This window comes from Drosophila mauritiana, chromosome 3L, assembly GCF_004382145.1.
Source record: "Drosophila mauritiana strain mau12 chromosome 3L, ASM438214v1, whole genome shotgun sequence".
In the NCBI taxonomy this organism is placed as follows: domain Eukaryota; kingdom Metazoa; phylum Arthropoda; class Insecta; order Diptera; family Drosophilidae; genus Drosophila; species Drosophila mauritiana.
In genome coordinates, this window is record NC_046669.1 from 9,327,177 (window position 1) to 9,348,713 (window position 21,537).

The window sequence follows — 21,537 nt, forward strand, 5'->3', positions numbered from 1 at the left end:
TATAAAAACGCGGTGGTCTGTGCTGACTACTAAGTTTCCTCCGAGCCATGAAGCTGTTCCTACTTACACTCTCCGTGGCCCTAGCCGTGGTCGCCGCCTCCCCAGGCTTCAACCGCACCAGCCTTCTGCCGCAGGTGACCATTTCCGAGGGTCCCGATGGTCGCATCGTCAACGGTTACCCAGCGCCCGAGGGCAAGGCTCCCTACATTGTGGGACTGCTGATCCGCACCGATGGCAGCAACAGTGCCGCGGTTGGAGCTGGAACCATCATCGCCAGCGACTGGATCCTGACCGCCGCTCACTGTCTGACCACCGACTACGTGGAGATCCACTACGGATCCAACTGGGGCTGGAACGGAGCCTTCAGGCAATCCGTCCGCCGTGACAACTTCATCAGCCATCCAAATTGGCCCGCTGAGGGCGGTCGTGACATCGGTCTGATCCGCACTCCCTCCGTGGGCTTCACCAACTTGATCAACAAGGTCGCCCTGCCAAGCTTCAGCGAGGAGGGCAACCGCTTCGTGGACACCTGGTGCGTGGCCTGCGGATGGGGCGGCATGGACAATGGCAACCTGGCCGACTGGCTGCAGTGCATGGACGTCCAGATCATCAGCAACAGCGAGTGCGAACAGTCCTACGGCACCGTGGCCAGCACGGACATGTGCACGCGCCGCACCGATGGCAAATCCTCTTGCGGAGGCGACTCCGGTGGTCCCCTTGTCACCCATGACAACGCCCGTCTCGTGGGAGTGATTACCTTTGGCTCGGTGGACTGCCACAGCGGACCCTCCGGCTACACCCGCGTCACCGACTACCTGGGATGGATCCGTGACCACACCGGCATCTCCTACTAAATTTTTTCAATAAAATCTTTTTATAAAATACAACTGTACATCACTCTTTAAAATGTGGCAATGAAGCATATATTAGTTTTAAGTTCGGTATCAACTGATGTCTGCATTATATATACAAGCTATAGTCTATAACGCACACGGTGGTCCGATGCCCCGAGCAAGGATACCCGTAGAAGCTTATAAGATCACACAAGCAAGGTGTCCCCTAATCCGTATACTGATTATACACCAGTTGTATATTTATAGCATCCCAATATTTGTTGTCAACAAAAGACTTCTTTCACACGCCATAAAGTACTATTCAAGTGACCCTTATAATGAAGTACTTTTCTAATAAAATAAATTAAGTAAAATATAAGTAGTTGATAATAAGACGTGTGATTATTGGAGCCAAGTAAGATAACCACATGGAGTCTAAGATAACAGAGCTAGCAAAACCCCCATTTTTTTAAATCTGTCGAATTTACTATCAAAAAAAGGGAAATATACGGCTTGTTTTGTTATTTTTTGGCTGGGTTCCTGGCTAGCGAAAGTCTACTATATTAGTTAGGTGTCACGACAATTGAGTTCTTTCACGGCCTAATTTATAGATCAGCTCACACTCTTATCTATACCTGCTTCATAAGGGGTAGAATAGATTTACGAGGCACTTTGGCTCCCAGTATATTTTGCATTTCCTACTTGTACCGATAGCCGTGATGTGAAGTGGTCCAATCCCCCCTGAGATGCTAATTCCATAACAAATGATTAGAAACGGACACTACGAACTCAAGTGCAAGGCATGAATGGATCCTCTAAGTATGGGTGAGATACGATTTCATTGTTGATTGATAATAGGAAGCCTTATCAATAAATATTGTCTGAAAAATCGTATAAAAGCAGGTTGCCTCGACCAGAAGAATAAGTTTCATCGCAGCCATGAAACTGTTCCTGCTAACTCTCTCCGCGGCTTTGGCCCTGGTGGCCGCCTCCCCGACCGGTCTCAACCGCACCAGCCTCCTGTCCCAGGGACCGGAGGGTCGCATTGTCAACGGCTACCCAGCTCCCGAGGGCAAGGCTCCCTACATTGTGGGCCTGTTCATCCGTACCGATGGAAGCAACAGTGGTGCCGTTGGTGCTGGTACCATCATTGCCAACGACTGGATCCTGACTGCCGCCCATTGCTTGACCGGAGACTACGTGGAGATCCACTACGGATCCAACTGGGGCTGGAACGGTGCCTTCAGGCAGACCGTCCGCCGTGACAACTTCATCAGCCACCCCGACTGGCCTTCCCAGGGCGGCCGAGACATTGGTCTGATCCGCACTCCCCATGTCGACTTCAACGGACTGATCAACAAGATCCCTCTGCCAAGCATGAACGAGCAGAACGACCGCTACCAGGACACCTGGTGCGTCGCTTGCGGATGGGGCGGTATGGACAACGGAAACTTGGCTGACTGGCTGCAGTGCGTCGATGTGCAGATCATCAGCAACAGCGAGTGCGAGCAGGCCTACGGCTCGGTTGCCGGTACCGACATGTGCACCCGTCACGCCGACGGAAAGTCCGTGTGCGGAGGTGACTCCGGTGGCCCCCTGGTTACACACGACAATGCTCGTCTCGTTGGTGTGATCACCTTTGCCTCCGTCAGCTGCCACAACGGACCCTCTGGCTACACCCGCGTCTCGGACTACCTGGGATGGATCCGCGACCACACTGGCATCTCCTACTAAATGGCTTAGGAACAGTAATGACAATGTTGAGGTTTCTTCAGCAAAGTCTTTGCTTTTCTAAATAAATTCATTCGAAAATTGCAAACCAAACTTCTTGACTATCAATTGAAAAAGCTTTAGTATTTATGCAAAAGTATTTAAATTAAAAAAAAAAAACAGAAGAACTTACCGGTGGAATCCACTTATCGGCAAACTAACATCGGGTAGAAACTCAGTGAGTGGAGCAAAGTATCCTCCATATTCTGGCATTGGGAGTGGATGTGGATGGCCGTTTGGCGCAGCATCCGACGTTCCGCGCAGCTCTACATTTTCTTCCTGCCGCAACTCCGGATCGTTGATCAGTATATCCTCTGGGCGAGGAAGTATGGAAGGTCCCGATGCGGCGCGAATCTTATCGGCGCCTCGAGGTGGACGATTGCCACTTGATCCGGGAGTAACTGCAGCAGCGGCAGCAGCTGCGGCCGCTTGTGTGTAGGCTCTAATGCCGCTGTCCGATTTGCAGGTTCTGCGGGGATTGAATATTTATATATTAATACCATATAAAATGGGAAATAATCAAATGGACTTACCCTATTTTAATGGGATCCTCTCCGCTGTGCCGCTTGGTGTGAATTGTGCCCTTTTCGACAGCCAGGTCCTGAATCCTGGAGTCATTAATGCCACCTGCAGCTTGGCCTGCCACAAAATGATCAATTTAAATTCAAAATTTCAGTTTTAGGTTCTCGAGAGGCTAATTATAGGACCTACCATCGGCACTGTGACTGGATGCCTTTCGCATGCTGGTCAATCGGTAGAAAGGTGGCGTCTCTGTGCGTTCAATCAGACAGTTGAGCGTCTCCACCGTCTGCAGCTCGGCCATGAGCTCATCCAGCAAACGATCCGGACAGCTCCGCACCAGATAAAGTGCCACTCGCTTGGCCTGATTAAAGGAGTTTTCATAAACATTAGATATACTTTTGGTTACAGTTGAAGTGCGGCACTTACATAGGGCAGCAGTTCAGTGGGTGCCATGCCACTCATGATTACCAAGTAGCGCAGGATAACCTTCAGATTGTTCGGCCAGAACTGGCAAAGTGTGCCCCACAGCTCCTCGATGTCGCGTGGATGGGCGTCGGAGAACTGCAGTGGAAACAATTAAAGATTAAAGTCCATCCGCTGTGCCGTGGATATGAGCAGTGTATCACCATACCTTGGCTGTGATGTAGAAGAGATTGTTCAGAATCATTTCCGTTGCCTCCGTTGAACCGGTGCCCTCGCGTCGTCCTCGCGTCCCTGAATCCGGAAAATACTGCCAAAGGATATAAAGGAGCAAAGGTTTGAATCCGTCTCCGGTTTTCAAAAAGGGAAAGCCATTTCATGCTTCGCTTACCATGATGTAGGAAAGGGGCGTGGCGGGCGGCACACTTGTGGCCACCAGCTCCATGTTTTGCAGCCAGGGAAGGAGGCACTGTAGCAGCAGGGCGCGCACATCCTCCCGTGCGCTTTGGAATCGATGGGTGATTTCTGTAATATATATCCCAATATAAATTGATAGATTTAGATTTTTCTTCTGTTTCAAGTTAACAGCGATGAAATACTCACCAGAAAATATGGACATGGTAAGTTCCGGTCGTAGCTGCGCTAGTTGTTTCGACAGGAAGCGCTGGGATCGACAGTAAGCGCTGCTCAGCAAGACGTCCAAGGTGCCCACCTTGTCATCCTCTGAAAATGGGAAAGAAAACGACGAGTTAATTCAGCAGTAAATCTCGTAAAATTTTACGTCATTTTAAAGCCCAACCAGGATGCAATGCCCCAGGCTGCGTGGCCATTTCGGAGCTCCTGACTGCAGCACAGCCAAAAGGCAACTAGGTGGGCATAAGTATAACCTCCGGTAATGGCGTTGGCCATTTTCCAATGCCACTGATAAGAGCTTTTCCGGCAACTGGAAAAGACACGACATCGGCGGCTTGTTATTGTTTTCATTACCGCCCAGTGACAATGTGACCACAAGAATTGCGCGTCACAATGGCTGTTTAGCGGCCCATTGTCTACCACCTAGTGGCGCCGTTCTCCTCCTGCGAATCCTGCTGGGCTAATCCTTCGACAGCACAAACTACCACTTGTTGCCGCTGCTGCTACTGCTGCTGTTCCTGCCAACCCTGACCTTGTCACCTGTTGATTTTATGAATGAATCCGCGCCGGCGCAGTGGTCGGGCTAAAAAGCTTTCACTTGGCGCCTTCCAAGAGCCAATCGAAAGCAGTTTAAAAGGCTGCCACGTCCATTGTCTCGGCTTAGTTGCGCGCTCATTGTCCTGCTGGTTGGACGAACCGGCAAGGAATCAACAGCCCAATTGGCCGCCAAGTTCAACAGAGCGTTTGAAAACCGGCGGAATAAGCAAAAAACAATTTCTTAATCAATTGAAGGCAGCGAATTCCGAATATAAACACACGCATTCGATTCCGAGAATTATCAATTAATTGAAAAAATATCGAAGAATCTCTATGGCTTGCGCAAAAAAATTCAATTCAAAAATAAAACTTTGCTAAAACTAGCAAATAAATTGTGCTTTGTGAAAACAAGAACCCTCAGAAGTTTTTTGAGCAAAACAAGAACTTTTTGTGTGTGGCAAAAGTTTTTTTTTTTATGATTTTACCTGGCGTTTCTTCTTTGTTTACATCATTACGAACTGTGTGGAAAAAATGTTTGGCCGATAATGAACTTATAACACATAGGCGAACAGCAATCGGGAGTTTCAACAAGTTTGCCGAAAGAAAAGTTTGGCACAAAGTTTGAAAGTTAAAAATTCTTAATTAAGATTAAGTTAAGCGGAAACAGCAATTCGTGTGACAGTGCCAAGTGGAATAGTTTGATTGGCCAATCAAAAAAGAATCTTTCAATTTCAATGGACAAACATATGTCCGAGGAAATGCAAATAGTTTTTGCCTTTGACCTTCTTCAATTAAAAGCAAAATAAATAGTGCCGTGCAGTAATGAAAGTGTCCAAGTGGAATACAAACTGTTCTGGAAATATCTGAAAATAAAACCAACTTCAAAGGACTATTGCAACTTTAAATATGGATATGGAGTATTTAACCAGCAGTAGTGGCAACATAACTTCCACTACAGAAGCAGATTTTAGTACAACTTTGGGCGAATCCAATGTCACGGAGTACAATACAACGGAGATGGACGCGAATGAATCAACTGGCGAGAATGAGGAGATGCTAAGGATTGCCTTCTTTATTGGGGACTTCGTGCACCAGTTCTATATACCAGTGGTTTGCTGCACGGGCAGCATTGGCAATATCCTCTCCGTGTTTGTCTTCTTCAGGACCAAGTTGAGAAAGTTGTCCTCCAGCTTTTACCTGGCCGCTCTGGCTGTGAGCGACACCTGCTTCCTGGCCGGACTCTTCGCCCAGTGGCTGAACTTCCTCAATGTGGATATCTATAATCGAAACTACTTCTGCCAGTTCTTCACGTTCTTCAGCTACCTGGCCAGCTTCTGCTCCGTCTGGTTTGTGGTGGCCTTCACCGTGGAGCGCTTCATTGCCGTCATCTACCCGCTGAAGCGCCAGACCATGTGCACCGTGCGCCGGGCCAAGATCGTTCTGTTTTTCCTGACCCTCGTGGGATGTCTGCACTGTCTGCCCTATATAGTGATTGCCAAGCCGGTGTTTATGCCCAAACTGAACACGACCATTTGCGATCTCAACTCGGAATACAAAGTGAGTGTGCTCAGAAATGCCATTAGTCTATTGTTATGCGTAATTTATACTGTACGTTGTACATACCCATTTACCCACAAAATTTGAAATTTATCGCAATTTGCTGATTTTGTAAACAAATATTTTCGGTTATTAACATAGACCCCCTTAGGTGCATAATAAACATGTATATTCTTTAAAAAGCTTTCAGCAAGATATGAATGAAGTCCATACAAATGGAAATTTGTTTACTAAGCAATAGTTTAAAGTGGAAGCTAGTAATAAAATATGCGTTTGCCACAAGGCACTAACCACTTAAATGGTGTAAACATACACATAGCTCCACATTGTATTGGTATTTGAAAAGTTATTTAAACCATTCGGGCAATTTCTGAATCAAAGCGAAAACTTCTCAGGTTGTAGCAATTTCATGCTGTCATGCATCGAAATTCAGACTTCATCTAACGCATTCTTACAGTTCTCTGAATATTTCATATGGGTTGCCACTAGTAACCAGCGACACAACGGAAATTTATCTACCATTTCCCGCACCAATATTTGGCTTTTCCAAAGGTAACCCACACGTGGGAATCCTGGTATTTGTATTTTTTTTGTCTGCCATTAGTCTACATATGTATTGGAATTCAAATGTGAGTGGCGTTGGAGGTTTCGCTTTGCCAAATGGCCAGCTACATTGTTGTCAAATATTCAACAGAAAATAACTTTAAAGCATACGATTTGGGTGAGTGCAGGTTTTCCGGGAAAATGATAAGTAGAAGTTTAAGGGACAAGGGATAATCTGAAGAATCTGTCAAAGGCATTTACAGATGTTTTCCGGGCAAACTCCGACTTGACAGCTCCGGAGCACTTTCGAATCCTTCGTCACTTTCCCTCGACTTGGTATTGACACTCTGTCAATTAGGCGCAATAAATACCGCCAAGATATGCCGATCATGCGCCGGTCCGCAAGACAAAGTGCCCACTAATTTGGCCAAAACTAGAGCAATTAGTCAATTAATTGGGTTCCGAAAGACGAATAGCCAACCGCTGTGTGGGTTAACCGGGCAAATTAAGCATTCATTGGCGAAATATAAAAGGCCCCACAAATTGGCTAACGAACGGGTCAAAACAACGGGCCTAAAAAAAGAATAACAGCGAAAAGCCAAAAATGTCAAAACGTTTAAGCCAGATGAGAAATGCGGAAAAGTCGAAGATACAAATGCTCTTATAGAGAAAATAAATCAGACTGGAATGAAAGCCATTTGTATCTTATTGTACATTCCAATTTTGCATTCTAGAAAAAAAAACTTTCCATTTATAAGTCCGGCGAATTAACGCTGATCGAATTTCAGCCTATTTGCGAAATCCATAACGTTAACTGCGTTGCAAAATGTAAGGGAAAATTTTCACATTCGTTCAAAAAGTTGGGTAAACAAGGATGACTAAAAAACAAAAGGGCATTTCACCGACCCGTAAGCCAAGACAAATATTTTTTCTGGGCCCGCAGCACAAACAGGACGAAAAAAATAAAAAAAAAAAGAAACATCGAATCCACCGCCTGGCACGTGAACGAGCCGACGACCCACTGGGTGTGTCCACTGCGTCCAAAGGATGACAATTCCAATTCTCAAGGCCCAATAAATCTCAAATTTCATTCGCTTTTCCACCTGTTTACCTTTGCCTTGGCGGCACTCGCTTTTGAGGCCTGAAATTCAATGCTAATTTTTCACTATTCGTGGGCAAACGCAGTGCAATGCAAACAGAAGGCCAGGATCTCCAGGATACAAAGCGAAACTCAGCCAGGCATTCGACCAGCCATTCAGCCAGCCAGGCGGCCTATTAGCCAAATTGGCCCCAATGAAGCGTTAAGTGTCGCGCCTACGTTTATTCCCCGATTCGATTGCTAGTTTGATGGATGAGTTGAGCGGGCGAAGCTCTCTCTAAACTCAAATGGCAATATGCGCTTTCAATCAGCAGAGGTTGCACTGAGAAAAACAACTGCAACCCTACTTAAAATAAATAGATAATATTGAAAAGAAATACTCTAAAGGCTTACAGCAACATAAAGCTGCTATTCCCACCAACCTTTTTGATTAAATAATTTAAACATTCAATAGTTTTTCAACTTATAGCACTTCTTTGAAATGAATACATTACCAACAAATTTTGAGAAAAATATCTCTGAGTGTATTCGTGAATTGTCAGCAATTTCGTTTGACAACAATTCCGTTTGAGCGATGGAACCCACGACTCCAAAGCCAGTCAACAGATGGCACAAGTCTAGCGGGCAGGAAAATATGCACGAATTCCATGGGCAACCATGTGCTGGCTGGGAGCAGCCAATGATTCGCATGTGAGTGGGGGGCAGTATGGATGGGTGGCCCCATGGAAGCTGCAACATGCGGTGAACAATATTGCCAAACGGGAACACAGAGGGCCACATAAATTTTGAAACAGACATCGGTTCTAAGCTGTAAATAGACGGTTTGCACTTGCCAGTTGGTATATTGAAGGAAACAAATCATTGTGTAATAGCCTTTCGGCTGACGAAGAAGCGAGCAGCAGAGAGAGATTCCTCCCTGGAATCTCCGACCAGATGCTCCTCGGGAAGCTCCGCAAGTCGATGAATAGCCGAATAACAAAAGAAGCGTTGCCTAATTTTCAGCGTTCGCGGAAAATGGCAATCCCAATTAAAGTTAGCAAATTGAAAATGTCCACATTACTACTTAAATGGTATTTGATTTAAGCTCTTTTTGATAATAAAAATCGATGCCATACCCGGCAGTCATCAATAAGGATGTGTGCCTTTGATGTGTGATGTGACTAGGCTAGCAGATGTGATGCCAAATGGAAATCGACTAAGCTCATGAAAATCTCGATGTGGCAAAATAAAGGCCACAGGAAGTGACCAAAGATAGAGCACAAATAAAATATTCATGGAGCTGAATAGGAAGTGGCCACTGGGTTGCCCAGGGGCATGGGTAACATTTAACTCCGGATATAGCTTAGACCAATTTGCATTCGAACTGCAATATATTCATATATTTAACATTTTCTTTGAAACGAGTTTTAATCAGATTTGCACTGCTTTGCTAACTTTTCTTTTCAAAATCCGTATAATATTCCATTTTCCCCAATCCATTTCAATACATATGTATCGAAAATGGCAAAATTCTGTACTATTAAAAGGATAACAATAAAGAAAGAATTAAATTTTCTTCAAGATTAATTATACTCCCACAACAAAATTTCGTGTATTAGGAACCTCAAAGGGCAGACATCCTCATCATCGTCGGTTGATTGAAAATTTACGAGCTATTACACTTTGATCCACTTGACACACACCGGCGCCCAAAAAACAAGAAAAAAAAAACTAACTGGGATGCCCTTCCCAAAAAAGCAAATAGAAAAGTAAATAGATTGAATGGTTTGGTCAAGCAGGTCAGCTTTTACGATTATGACAGCCATTGGGGGATTTTCCAGAGTGTTTTCCAAGGTGTTTACTGCCCAAAAGGCCCTGAATCAAATGGCCAGTCGACAAATAAAATGAACGATCAATAGATGATGGTTTTAACTCGCACAAAATATAAAAAAAAACGTATTTAATTTACAGAACAATTAAAGAAGGGATACACTGAACCATTTCGGTTTTAAAACCATTGAAGAAAAAAGAAGGAAAATGTATTCAAAACACTAAATACCATGTAAGCAAAAGATGTGCGCCGTTGGCGAAATATATTTAAATTTCATATTGCGAACATTTTTATGAATCTGTTCTGTGTATTAAAGATCAAAAAGTTTTAAAGTCGCTTTAGGAATTAAATTAGTTGATGAGCCATTTCGATTTTGTCAGTAGGTGATTAGCATAATTGCAATGGTTCTGCAGTACATTTTGATGAATACCAACACTTCAAATTATGCAAATTGAGAGGAGCCGCTTGGAATTAGGACAAAGCCCACTGATGATGCTGGCATCCATCTAGAATGGGAACTCCACCAGTTCTTTAAAGTATTTGAACTTGAATAGCTCGCCGAGCAGCTGCTTTGATTAGGGAAATACGGGTGAACAGTTGGATGGGCCTTAATGGATGGTAATGCGCTTATGGACTTCCATTTCTGGTTAATTGTGATTGAGACAAATGGAATTGCTTGGGCCAAAAATTAGCCAAGCCAAATGGCCAGCCACATCTGTGTTTGGGGGAAATTAATTCGAGCGTCCTGGAACATTTCAGATTGAACATTTCGGACATGAAAATATGCAGGCGGCCAGGAATTTGACTGCTCCGTAAGCTTTCACCCCCGGGGAAAGTGAAAAGTGGAAAATAAATGCACAAGACGATGTGAAAATAGTTGACCCCTTTCAAACGAGAGATCCCAGGAAAAGCAGTACGGCCGAGCTGAAAATGCTGAGAAGTATGCGGAGATTAAAAACGGGCCAAAGGTCAAACTCTTCTTGTTGTTTGGAGCTGAAACTTATCGGCTCAACTTGAAACAATTCTGTTAAGTTTCTCCGCCAGCGAACTATGCAAATTGAAACAGGATATTTTCGAGGAAATGTGGTTTTAAGTTGCACTCGCGATTTGGCTTAAACCCAATGGGTATTTCGATTTGCAAAAAGAAGAAACACCAACTAACTTTCCACATGCTCTGTGACACGCAAATGGATTACGAATACGATTTCTATTTCTAAATTTAATTTATTTTAGCCGATGCAAAAGAACTATGTTGGCGCTTAGAAAAAATCCCGACCAAAACTTTAATTTGGTCGCAATACGATTAAAGCTAGTGGGTGTGGCAAGGTCAAATTACGTACCCGTGGCGTATACTCGATTTAGTGTACGAGTTGCGTATACGCCACGTTGGCTAAGCCACAAAAACCAATCGAATTGCAACCACATCGAGCGACGATGATAATAATAATAATAAAAAAAAATACCCCTCTCATTCGCAGGAACAACTGGCCCTCTTCAACTACTGGGACTCCATAGTCGTCTACGCGGTGCCCTTCACCACCATCGCCGTTCTGAACACCTGTACGGGTTGCACGGTGTGGAAGTTCGCCACCGTTCGCCGAACGCTGACCATGCACAAGATGTGAGTAGTGACCACTGGATAATCGCCTCTCGACTCATTGACCATTGACATAAGTTGCCATTGGGGGGATTTTATGACAAGTCCGTGGGAAAAAAAGGGAAACAAAAAAGCGTTGCTTCAATTGCTTCTGCAATTGCATTAAAATTGCTACATATGTATGTGTCTATATTACATTGCGGCAGAAAGGATTCATTTAATTTAATTTAAAATTTTAACGAGCTGCAAAAAGTTAATTCAATTCGTATATATTCGTTCGATAAAATTTTTAGGTAGACATGATTATTTATAGAGAATTGAAGAAATATTCAAACACAAATCAAAGTTCGAAGTAACGATTCCCAATATTAAAACTCTAATCCGATTCATGAAGTTACCTAAGGATTGTCATAGTTAATACAAGTCCTTTGCTATTTATTATTATATTTGAGCATTATACTTTACTTCTTCGAAAAACCGAACAATGTAGAAAGTAATTTTATGCTCTTTCCGCCTGTTAGAATTTCCTAATGCAATTTTGTTTGGCTGTTTGTTATTCAGGAAGCCCCAAACGAACAGCATGCCATCGAACTCGTCGAACTCATCAGGCGGAGCCTCATCTGCAGTGGCATCGTACCGCCTTTCGGCATCGCTGAAGCGCCAGAAGTCGATGGGAACGCATCCAAGTGGACAGCATAATGTGGCCAACAGGCAGCCGGATGATCAGGAGCAGCAACAGCAGTCGCAGCATCAAATAAACAATTGCCAACACCATTGCGAGATTACACAGAAACCAGGTAAGAGTCCTCGGATGGCTCGGAAAATGTCAGAGCCTTCGGTGCACCTGACATTCACTAAGGAACTCCCGTCGTCCTGCTGACATTTGCCGGCAACTTGGCTCTGGGTAAAGAGCTAAAACTTTTACTTAAGCCATTTAAGTTGGCTCGGCAAATTGTGAATTTGTTTGAAGCCATTTTGCAGGCACTGCCGGGTCTGACATTAAAAATGACAAAACAAAAGACGCTGAAAGCTGCTGGTGGAAAAATGTATGCGTAACTTTCTGACAGCTGCACTCTTAGCCAAGTTTATGCGACACTGACAAATTGTCAAACAATTTGCCAACTATTACATATAATTTCCAACTAATTATAAAGTCTGCGGGAGTGTGAAGCTTGTCTCAGATTAACAGATTAACTCGCTTGTTATTTTTCTTTTTCATAGCCCGTCGCAAGGTGCAAAACTCATCGCAGCTCAAGGTAACCAAAATGCTGCTAATTGTCTCGACGGTCTTTGTCTGCCTCAATTTGCCCAGCTGCCTGCTGCGCATCGAGGCCTATTGGGAGGTAAGTGATGCAAACATAATGCCACCTCTTCTCGGCCAATCGCAATTCAAGTCTGCTTATATATCTCCGCCATTATATCGGGCCACAAAGATAGCACACATGCATTGTTTTGCCGGCACAATGATGGAATGGAACACTACTTTGGGTTGACCCAGATAATTGTATTAGCAGCCGTTGGCCAGATACTGATTATGGTGTGGGATGAGTAAACTAGGCAAATGTACACCGAAAACAATGGATCCACTTATATTCAAAATATAGGTAGTTGCATAGTGACGAGGCGCACCATCGAAGTGGGCGAGGGGTAGAGTAGCATATATATGTGAGAGAAAGATTAAAATCAGCTATTAAATAATTCACATGAATGAAATATATATATTTTAGATAGTGAATATTGATAGCACTTTAAGTTAGAGGTTTTTTTCGTCACTTTGTTTTTTACCATGTTGTTATCCAATTAGTTGGTACTTTCTCTCAGTGCTTGCTCAGTGGTATGCTTATTGCCCGGCCAAAACAATGCGCAGTAAGTAGTATTATAAGTTGGGCGTCAGCTGTCTGCTGCTAATTATCTGACCACAAATGCGAGAGATGGCGGTGAAGCTCGGATCAATTTCCGACCCCTGCTCATATCTGAGTCGGCCAGAACAACAGTCGAATTGTTGTCATGACAACTAAAAACTATTTTAGTTAGTTGTAGTTTAGTATGAGTATGGGGGGCGGGGGCAACTGATTCAACCCACTGAGGTCGGTCCTTTGCCATTTCGCCCACTTAGCTCAACTCCAAGAATTGCTTACATCAAAAGGCAAAACATTTTCATGTCCTCGCCAGGTGAGCACAGACCGGTTGGCATGGTGAAGGGCACATACATAGGTGTTAATTATGCTTTAATTAGTTTGTGCACTTCGGAGGCAAATCATAAAAATAAAATCAGTTTCGTGTCAAAATAAGTACACTAGGCGATAATTACTATATGATATCATTTCCACAAAAGGAAACTGCACAAATGCCAACACAATTCAATTGAAATTACCATTTCAATTAAGCTGACTTCTGAAAATGAGATAAACTTCGTAAATGAAGCATTTAAGCTCGTTCGAACTGCATAAATGTTAATTAAATTCAAATCAATACACAGGAACTTTAAGGGTGTTGCTCTTTAATATTGTGTATTTGTCAGCAGTAAATTACTCTTTCGTTGTTAAAATTCTGCTCTATTTGGCTCTAAAAAAAAAAATATCAAAGCATTCTGCAAAACGCTGTCATTCCAAATTACGCCAAATTGAATACATGTCGTCAACTGTCGCAGCTTTGACACATTTTATTTGTATGCAAAACAAATCGTCGGAGCTGAGAGTATGCCCCTCAAAAAAATATCAATGCCATTTAAATAACTTATACGAAAATCTCAGACTTTCGTAAGAGGCATTAAGGAATCATAATGGACACATAGTATTCCATAGTATTGATTTTTTTCTCCCCAATTCACATGTCAATTTTCAAAATGCCGCAAAATCAAATATTGATTGAGACATGAAATTAATTGACTGGAAACGGAGGGACGACAGACATTATTATTTGGACATTTCCTTCGAGTTCAATGGGGTCAACAACGACGAGCACGTGCTCATTACACATAATAAATGAGATAAATTGCTAATTCCAGAAATTATTTAGCCATTAGTGAGTTATGCAAAATTTTGCAACAGTATCGCCTATCCGAATTAGATAACTCAGAGGTGAAAGTCGGGAGTTACCAGGACAACGTATAAGTAAATAACTGGCAGACGACATATTCATATTGATGCTATTACCATTTTCGTTATTCTTCCATCATTTTGTAGACGGAGTCGGCCCGAAACGAGAATTCCACAATTGCTTTGCAATATATTTTTCACGCTTTCTTCATCACCAATTTTGGCATCAATTTCGTGCTTTACTGCGTCAGTGGACAGAATTTCCGGTAAGTAATGCGCCGCAAATTACCCCAAATGACGCATGTTTATGGAGCCGGCTTTTATCAGCATTTAAATACATTTATACGAACATTTTCTTCTTTTGCCTTTCCATCGAATTTTACAGCAAAGCCGTATTGAGTATTTTCCGAAGAGTTTCATCCGCTCAACGGGAGGCGGGAAACACCCAAGTGACAGGTGAGTGGGTGAATTTCTCTGCAATGAACAGGGATAAGGGCACATCACATATTGCATTCAAATGAGAAAATCTCATATATGACAAATGCGATTTTATGTGCTTAAACATTTGATTTGATGTGCAAGGCACACTTAATATTCAGGGACATTCCTCCTCGCAAGATTCCTTATTAAATCTCTTACTAAGATTAGTTCATTTTTACAAGATCATGTTCTACTCATATTCAAATGATTTCAGTCATACGAGTTTAGTGGGATTTGTGTCAAATTAAGTCAGACTTAACTGCGATTAAATTTCGTAAGAGTACAATTGTTTTACCCAGAAGCTTTCTTCATGCATAAGCAATAGGATTAAGTTTCAATTGCATACGATTCTCGAAGCAAGAGATATTAAATTTAATAGAAAGCATTTAAAACAATAATTTTGATGGCACAAAGGCGCTTGCCCGAGAAAATTGCACAGAAAATGCCCCGCAGTCAAAAGAAGTTTAGGATTACAACTTTGCAACTTAAATGGTTCCTTCCTGCATGAAATAATACAACAAACTTTACTTCAGTGCATACTAAAGGCTGGTTAAATCGTGTACAAAACGCCAAACAAGACTGTGGTTTTCCACAGCTGCGCTTGACATCTGCACTTGGGCAAAAATGTTCGAAAACGTGTTGCACTCAGTGCTTTAATGCAATTTAAATTGCTCCTAATTTGGTGGAATGAAGTTAGATCTAGACTGGATAAAAGTAAAGGGTCAGTAGGTTTTTTTTAGAGACGAGTTTGCTGATTAGAAGAGAGTCTGTGACAACGAACTTACCCAGTGGCAGAACAAACATTTTTTACACTTTTTCTGCTGGCTTGACAAAAGCCCAGATAAACTCAGCTCAGCCAGGCACAAAACGGCTGGATGTGTCCGTAGCAGAGATTTGTATGGATTTAAGCGGCTACTACACTTTCTTCTTGGGAATTAAATTTTCCCTCTACCCGAAAGACCGGCACACTAATTGTTGTTTTGTTGCTGTCGGTTTTTCTCCAGAGACGTGAAAAACTTATCCTATAAACGCACCAGCAGTGGGGGAAAAACCAAATCAGCAGCTAATGCCATGCCTTCTGTTAATGAAAAGCGGTGAGCAATGTCAACGGGGGAAAACCAAAGGAAAAGAGGGTCAAGAAATGAAGGATGTAAGCGGTAATCAGGAGTGAAAAAGGATTATAGAGTATATACTACAGAGTAATTCGACTTTCAGCATAACTAACTCAGATAGAACAGCATCACTTCTGGTCAATTCCCCAGCATTTAGAGAAGAGATGCAGAACTTAAGGTAATGAATGCAAATCGCATTTTAATTGCTCATATTTTGCGAATGCAATTTGGCAGACATGCAACTGGGGCAAGTGATTTTCCATTCCGCTCGAGGAAAGTTTCTCATGCATTCAATGAAAACTTCAACGTATGCCTCCTGGTCAGCAAAACTGAAAGCCATTTTGCCACAAATTTATGTAAAAATATAGTTAGGCCTTGACTTGCAACTTGACCACAGACTTTAATCAAACTAACTTAGAAAATAGTGGGTATTGATTCGAAAAAACTTTGCCAACAATGTAGTTCGGCCTAATATAAATTCAATATAAATTTAAATTCAGTTTTATATGACTTGTTTTGAGTTTTCCACCGGGTCAGAAAATATTCACCCCCCATTTCGATTCAACCATCATTCATTCACCAGTCGTAAAATTTAGTTTTACGATTTTGCAGCTCACCTTTGGGGTCATTCATTTTTAATATCTTACTAAAGCCGAGTTCATTTTTGAAGAGCTATTTTTCTTCAGCTCTCTGGGGTGGTGTATGCGAAAAGTCATAAAAATGTCAAGGTGCATATTTATTTTAAAGTATGGTTTTCCACTTTTCCACTTGTTAATTAAAAGTGTTGGCCAATTCGTTAAAAGCGGGAAATAGAGTAACCGGAAAACGCAAGTCAGTTTCACAAACTGTGCCATCCTGTCAACGCGGCGATGAGAAAAAAAGGTCCTTGGTTGGAGTAAAATTCATATGTATGTAGCAGAGCTACAGCAAGGATTCTTTGGCGGAAGCTGCGAGCTAAAAAGGATCAAACAGGATAAGAAAGTGTGTTCCATGCAAATGTTTACACCATGCAAATACTCGAGGTGTCCTTGTTTTGTTTGCGTGTCCGGTGGGTAAAAGGGGAAGGATTTTCACATTTGCAACAATTGAATTTACATTTAACAATGTCGCAATGAACGAGATGTACCAAAATGATTACTATTTGCTGTTAGTACTCTCCAACTTTCTATATTTCCTGGGTTTCTTACCATAATGTGTAAAAGTTTGTATCTTCCAGTAACAAATGATAAAACATTTAGCAAAACAGTAAAATCGAATACTGAAGTATCTCAATGCACTCTGATTGATCGACTTAACGTTTTCAAAATGCTCTCTCGTTGAAATCGAAATCCGGTCAAAAAAATCCGAAAATCAAACATCGGAAATTGATGAGAAAAGCGTTGCGTTCGCACATTAAATTGCCACCCATCTATTCGCGCCTAATCATGGCCTGCGGCAAGTGGTATAGTTAAGTTTCGCAAATACATTTTCCTTTTTCGCGCGGCATTACTCATACGCAACGTGGTACGTGCGCTGAATGCAATGGCAATTGCCGCTCCTCTCGGGACCCGCCCCGCTCCCTCATTTAGGCGTTGCTTATTGGCCATAAATTACCAACCTATCCAGTCAGCATCCTCCTCAGGATGCCTCGCGGTGGAAGCCAATCCCTATGCCCTCCAGTCCTTGCCTTGGCGAGTCAATCAGTGCTTTTCTCTGGAGAAGACAGTGCCACTTGCTAGTCAAGCATTGAAAAGAGGCAACTAGACATGCTCCACCTTCGTTGACTTAAGGTGATTTAGATTGCAAGTCTTAAAGGTGTTGGACACACTTTCATTTTAAGTTCCTAAGAAAAAGATCCTAATATTCTGAGAATTATTTAACAAGATCTTCTGCTGGAAAAACTGTCGACAGTAGTTGACACTTGAATAAAGCGATATTAGCAAATATTGTGCAAGAAGACTCATGTATAATGATATATCGCAGATAAAGGTGATTTATATTGCCAGTCCAAAAGGTGTTGAGCACACTTCTATTTTAAGTTCTTAAGAAAAAGTTAATAATATTCTGAGAATTTATTAACTAGCTGGAAAAATTGTCGAACGCTTGACATATATCGCTCTAGCAAATATTGTGTAGGACGACTCATTTATAATGATTTATCGCAGATGAAGCATGAGTTTGGCCAGGAAATGACAGTTGTGGGTTGAATAGTAAGTGGATAGGCGAACGCAGCCTTGAACTCCTCGAATCGTAAGCATACTTACTTACAAATTTCACCGAACCAGGGACTATTCATTGACAAAACAACACGACAATTCACTTAGGATTTCGATGGCTTCCGTTTGATAAAGATGGTGGAAAGACTTGTGCGATGACGAGATGCGTATGATCTTCTGTGTGCGACTGTATAATTTATTTAATAACTTACAAGAAGCGGTATATAAAAGAAAAAACAGTAGTCACACAAAAGCCGAGGGCTTCAAGGACAGTCGAAGCACGTCATCATTAATCTTGCCAGGCCGCAAGTAACCACACATGGCAATCAACAAAAATTTTGAGGCAAAACGCCATGGAGGGATGGAATTTTACTCAAGGAGCTCAAGTGGCAGAAGATTGCTATTTATACATCTTGTTTGTTGACTTTCCCGGAGAGACATTTTAAATAATTAAAGGGAAACAAAGTGTGTCGAATGTCAGGCGGATGAATGAAAGTTTAATTTTAAGGTGAATTCAAATGAGCCACGAATATACAATTGCTGCCAAAGGATAAGCCATAATTACCCAAAAGCAAAGATCATAAAGGACCAAATGCAAACAAGACAGACACAAAGATGGTTTTCATTGAAAAGTGTTCTCCGTTTATTGGCACTTTTTTCGGGCGTTGTTTGCTTTTGAACACGAATGATTGATTAGCTCAGATTGCCATGAAACACAATATGTTGAGAACAAAAACGGACGAAAACAAGTGAATTTGAGTATGCTGCAACACAGCTAACAAAACCGGTATGAATACTTTTGATTCGTTGTGCTTTCAATGGGTTTTAAATCCGATTTGTTCAGTGTTCGAGTCCTCACATTTGCTTCCACTGGTATACCAATAAATTCTGTCCAAAATAAGCCAAAAAGCCCGGTTAAGCAGCCATTGAAAACCCCAAAGTACCAAATTTATAGTCTACTTCTGTGCGCCCCGCTGGGATTTTGATACGAACGAAAACCACGTAAATCCAAAGTCCAGGTGAATGACAGTTTGGAAAAAGGACGCACAAATGTCACCAAAAATACATGAGCAAATAAGGATTTAGTCTAACAATTAATGCCCTAATGATTTATCTGGCTTTAATAATGTTTATTTTTGACTTTCAATGTTTATTTACGGCACATAATCCATGAATGGATTTTTTCTGCTGAATTGAAGGCAAATAGACTTTTTATATATTATTTTTAAAATAAATGTAATTATAAGGGATAATGAACGAACCCATTTTATTGATACTAATTGCACTCTTAACCTTTTTAGTGCGCTGTTAGTTTCGCAAAAGAATCCTTGACTATACGTGCATATTCCAGGAACTTTTAATTATAACCATTCAAATTGCATTTAGAAATTAATGGCAGTTCGCAAGCGAAAGAGACTTAATTAAATGTTTTTTTATTTTTACCATATAATTAACCAAACTGTTTGGCTTTTCCTTTCAGTTTCTGAATACTGTCGCAATACTGGCACATCCACACGACGTCGGATGATGACGCAACATTGTTGGAACGAAATGCACGAGTTGCATCCACTCAAGTGAATGGCTGAGCTTACGGGAAAATTAACTTGGAGGCGCTGCAAAGGCCAATGAATGATGTGAAATTGCGAAATACGCCGCGGGATGAGCCGGAATTTCGTTTTTAATTAGATTTCAGCAAACATAATATGAAATAAGAGCACAAAGAACGTAAAAATTACTTTACGAAATGGAATGGAGGCGAAACAGGCGAAACCTTTATTTTGTGATGTTTGTCAAGGCCAAGCGGAATCAAACAAAAATCAAAGAAATCAAAATTAAGAATGTAGCCGCCGACTTCGATTGTTTTAAGTGTTTAACTAACCATATAGTAATAGAATAATTAACTTTTGTTTTGCTTCCCAATGTATACGCATATTTAAGCAGCTATTATAACGAACCCCAAAATCGAATTCAAATCCGCACGCAAAACGTAATTGAAACCTAACCACAGAAACACAATTTGAAAACGTCAATCGTAAAACCCAATAGATTAGATTAATAAAAACGTATACCTGTCTAACTAACCAAACACGAAAATGTATTCATGTAATAAATGTTAATTTCGTTAAATGAAAATTCGGCAAAAGTGGCTTCTGATTGGATTGGTTTCTCCATTTTAGCATAACAATTTCAGATGACTTATAGTTATTTGCAGCAACTTTAAAGGAGAAAAATACAGGTTTGTGCAATTTTTGGCAGCTTAAAGCAACTGCATGCTCGCAATCCCTGAGCTAAGGCAATTTCAGTTACGGATGCTGACCAAATGCCATGGATTTATTATTATATTTTCAACATTACAGGACTAAGCTTCTATTGCAGCATCCTGGGCAAAAGAGGCAACCCAAACTTCATCAGCTTAGTGCAAAGGCAGAAAAAAGGTCAAACGCTGTTTTCACGTGGACGAACAAGGTTTTTCAGTCAACATCTTAAAGTCCTTCAATAACGAACTTTACAAAAAAAAAAAAAAATAATAAAGTCCTTCAACAACGAAATTTACAAAAAATAATAAAAAGCAACTGAAAATGTACAAGTGCAAACACTGAAATTGGGCTAATTATACATCTAGTGGGATCTAGCTGCCTCCTAAAAAACCTTCTAAGAAGTGGAAAACAATGGTGCAGGCTCAATTTTATGAACGAATATCCACAGAGATTAGCCAAAAGCATTTGGGATAAAAAAATGAGATACGCAGGAGTGGAAAATTCCAATGTTCCATCGTTAAATGTAAACAAACTTCGAGGGAATCAGAAGACATCCAATACGCGAGCTATTTACGCTTGTTAAATCTCCTTATGTAATGCAATAAAAAATTCTACAGGCACTCCGGAGGTAAAATAATAACAGCATGGTACGCACATTTATACATATATAAAATTAAAATGCAAAATATAAGCACCAAACAAACAAGGCGAATAAACACCACTTGCCACACTGCGAATAAAGGAATAAAAATCAAAGGAATCGTACTGAAAGGTGAAAACCCCAATTTTACATTCAAAGTTTCAGTTTGTTTTCGTCATTTCATAAGAAGCTTAGTCGCTGGGAAATAGTGAAAAAATTATATGACTAAATATTCACATAAATTGCAAGGCAAAATTTGGATTTTTAACAAATTTAAGACGCAGAAATAACTGCATACCACTTTTCATTACAACACAACAGTTAAAAAACACATTATATAAGAATAATATTAAAGCAAAATGTAAGGACTTAAAAAACCTTCATTTTCATCGCCTTGTCCTATAGCTTAAATTCGGATAATTTTAATTCTAGCTCAAAACAAATATATGATATGAAATAGAATTGCAGCATGGAGACTTCAGTATACCACTAA

General features: G+C 41.4%; 4 protein-coding genes across 15 annotated transcripts in view; 3 read left to right on the top strand and 1 right to left on the bottom strand.

Annotated features, from left to right (window-relative positions):
- Positions 1–21,537, bottom strand: part of LOC117141019 (protein furry) — a 47,634-nt gene that overhangs the window by 7,439 nt on the left and 18,658 nt on the right. For all 11 annotated transcript variants that reach the window (XM_033304282.1, XM_033304283.1, XM_033304290.1 and 8 more), the window contains 7 exons: positions 4,149–4,268; positions 3,937–4,070; positions 3,757–3,855; positions 3,552–3,686; positions 3,315–3,486; positions 3,137–3,242; positions 2,737–3,072 (listed from right to left, as the gene is read on the bottom strand). In XM_033304282.1, the coding sequence (XP_033160173.1) occupies positions 2,737–3,072; positions 3,137–3,242; positions 3,315–3,486; positions 3,552–3,686; positions 3,757–3,855; positions 3,937–4,070; positions 4,149–4,268 (1,102 nt within the window). The remainder of the gene's footprint in view (positions 1–2,736; positions 3,073–3,136; positions 3,243–3,314; positions 3,487–3,551; positions 3,687–3,756; positions 3,856–3,936; positions 4,071–4,148; positions 4,269–21,537) is intronic.
- LOC117141030 (serine protease 1) lies at positions 48–887 on the top strand. Its single transcript, XM_033304311.1, has one exon. It carries the CDS (start codon positions 48–50, stop codon positions 852–854), a length of 807 nt encoding a protein of 268 aa, XP_033160202.1. The 3' UTR covers positions 855–887.
- Positions 1,750–2,658, top strand: LOC117141031 (serine protease 1). Its single transcript, XM_033304312.1, has one exon. It carries the CDS (start codon positions 1,773–1,775, stop codon positions 2,565–2,567), a length of 795 nt encoding a protein of 264 aa, XP_033160203.1. The 5' UTR covers positions 1,750–1,772; the 3' UTR covers positions 2,568–2,658.
- On the top strand, positions 4,721–20,273 carry LOC117141023 (cysteinyl leukotriene receptor 1). 2 transcript variants are annotated; one of them, XM_033304296.1, is made up of 7 exons: positions 4,721–6,272; positions 11,203–11,345; positions 11,883–12,118; positions 12,543–12,664; positions 14,507–14,625; positions 14,745–14,815; positions 19,627–20,273. In XM_033304296.1, the coding sequence occupies exons 1-7, from the start codon at positions 5,622–5,624 to the stop codon at positions 19,722–19,724; spliced, it is 1,440 nt and encodes a 479-aa protein (XP_033160187.1). In that variant the 5' UTR covers positions 4,721–5,621; the 3' UTR covers positions 19,725–20,273. The 2 variants fall into 2 exon arrangements, with proteins under 2 accessions (XP_033160187.1, XP_033160188.1); XM_033304297.1 differs by lacking the exon at positions 12,543–12,664 and having other exon boundaries at positions 19,627–19,711.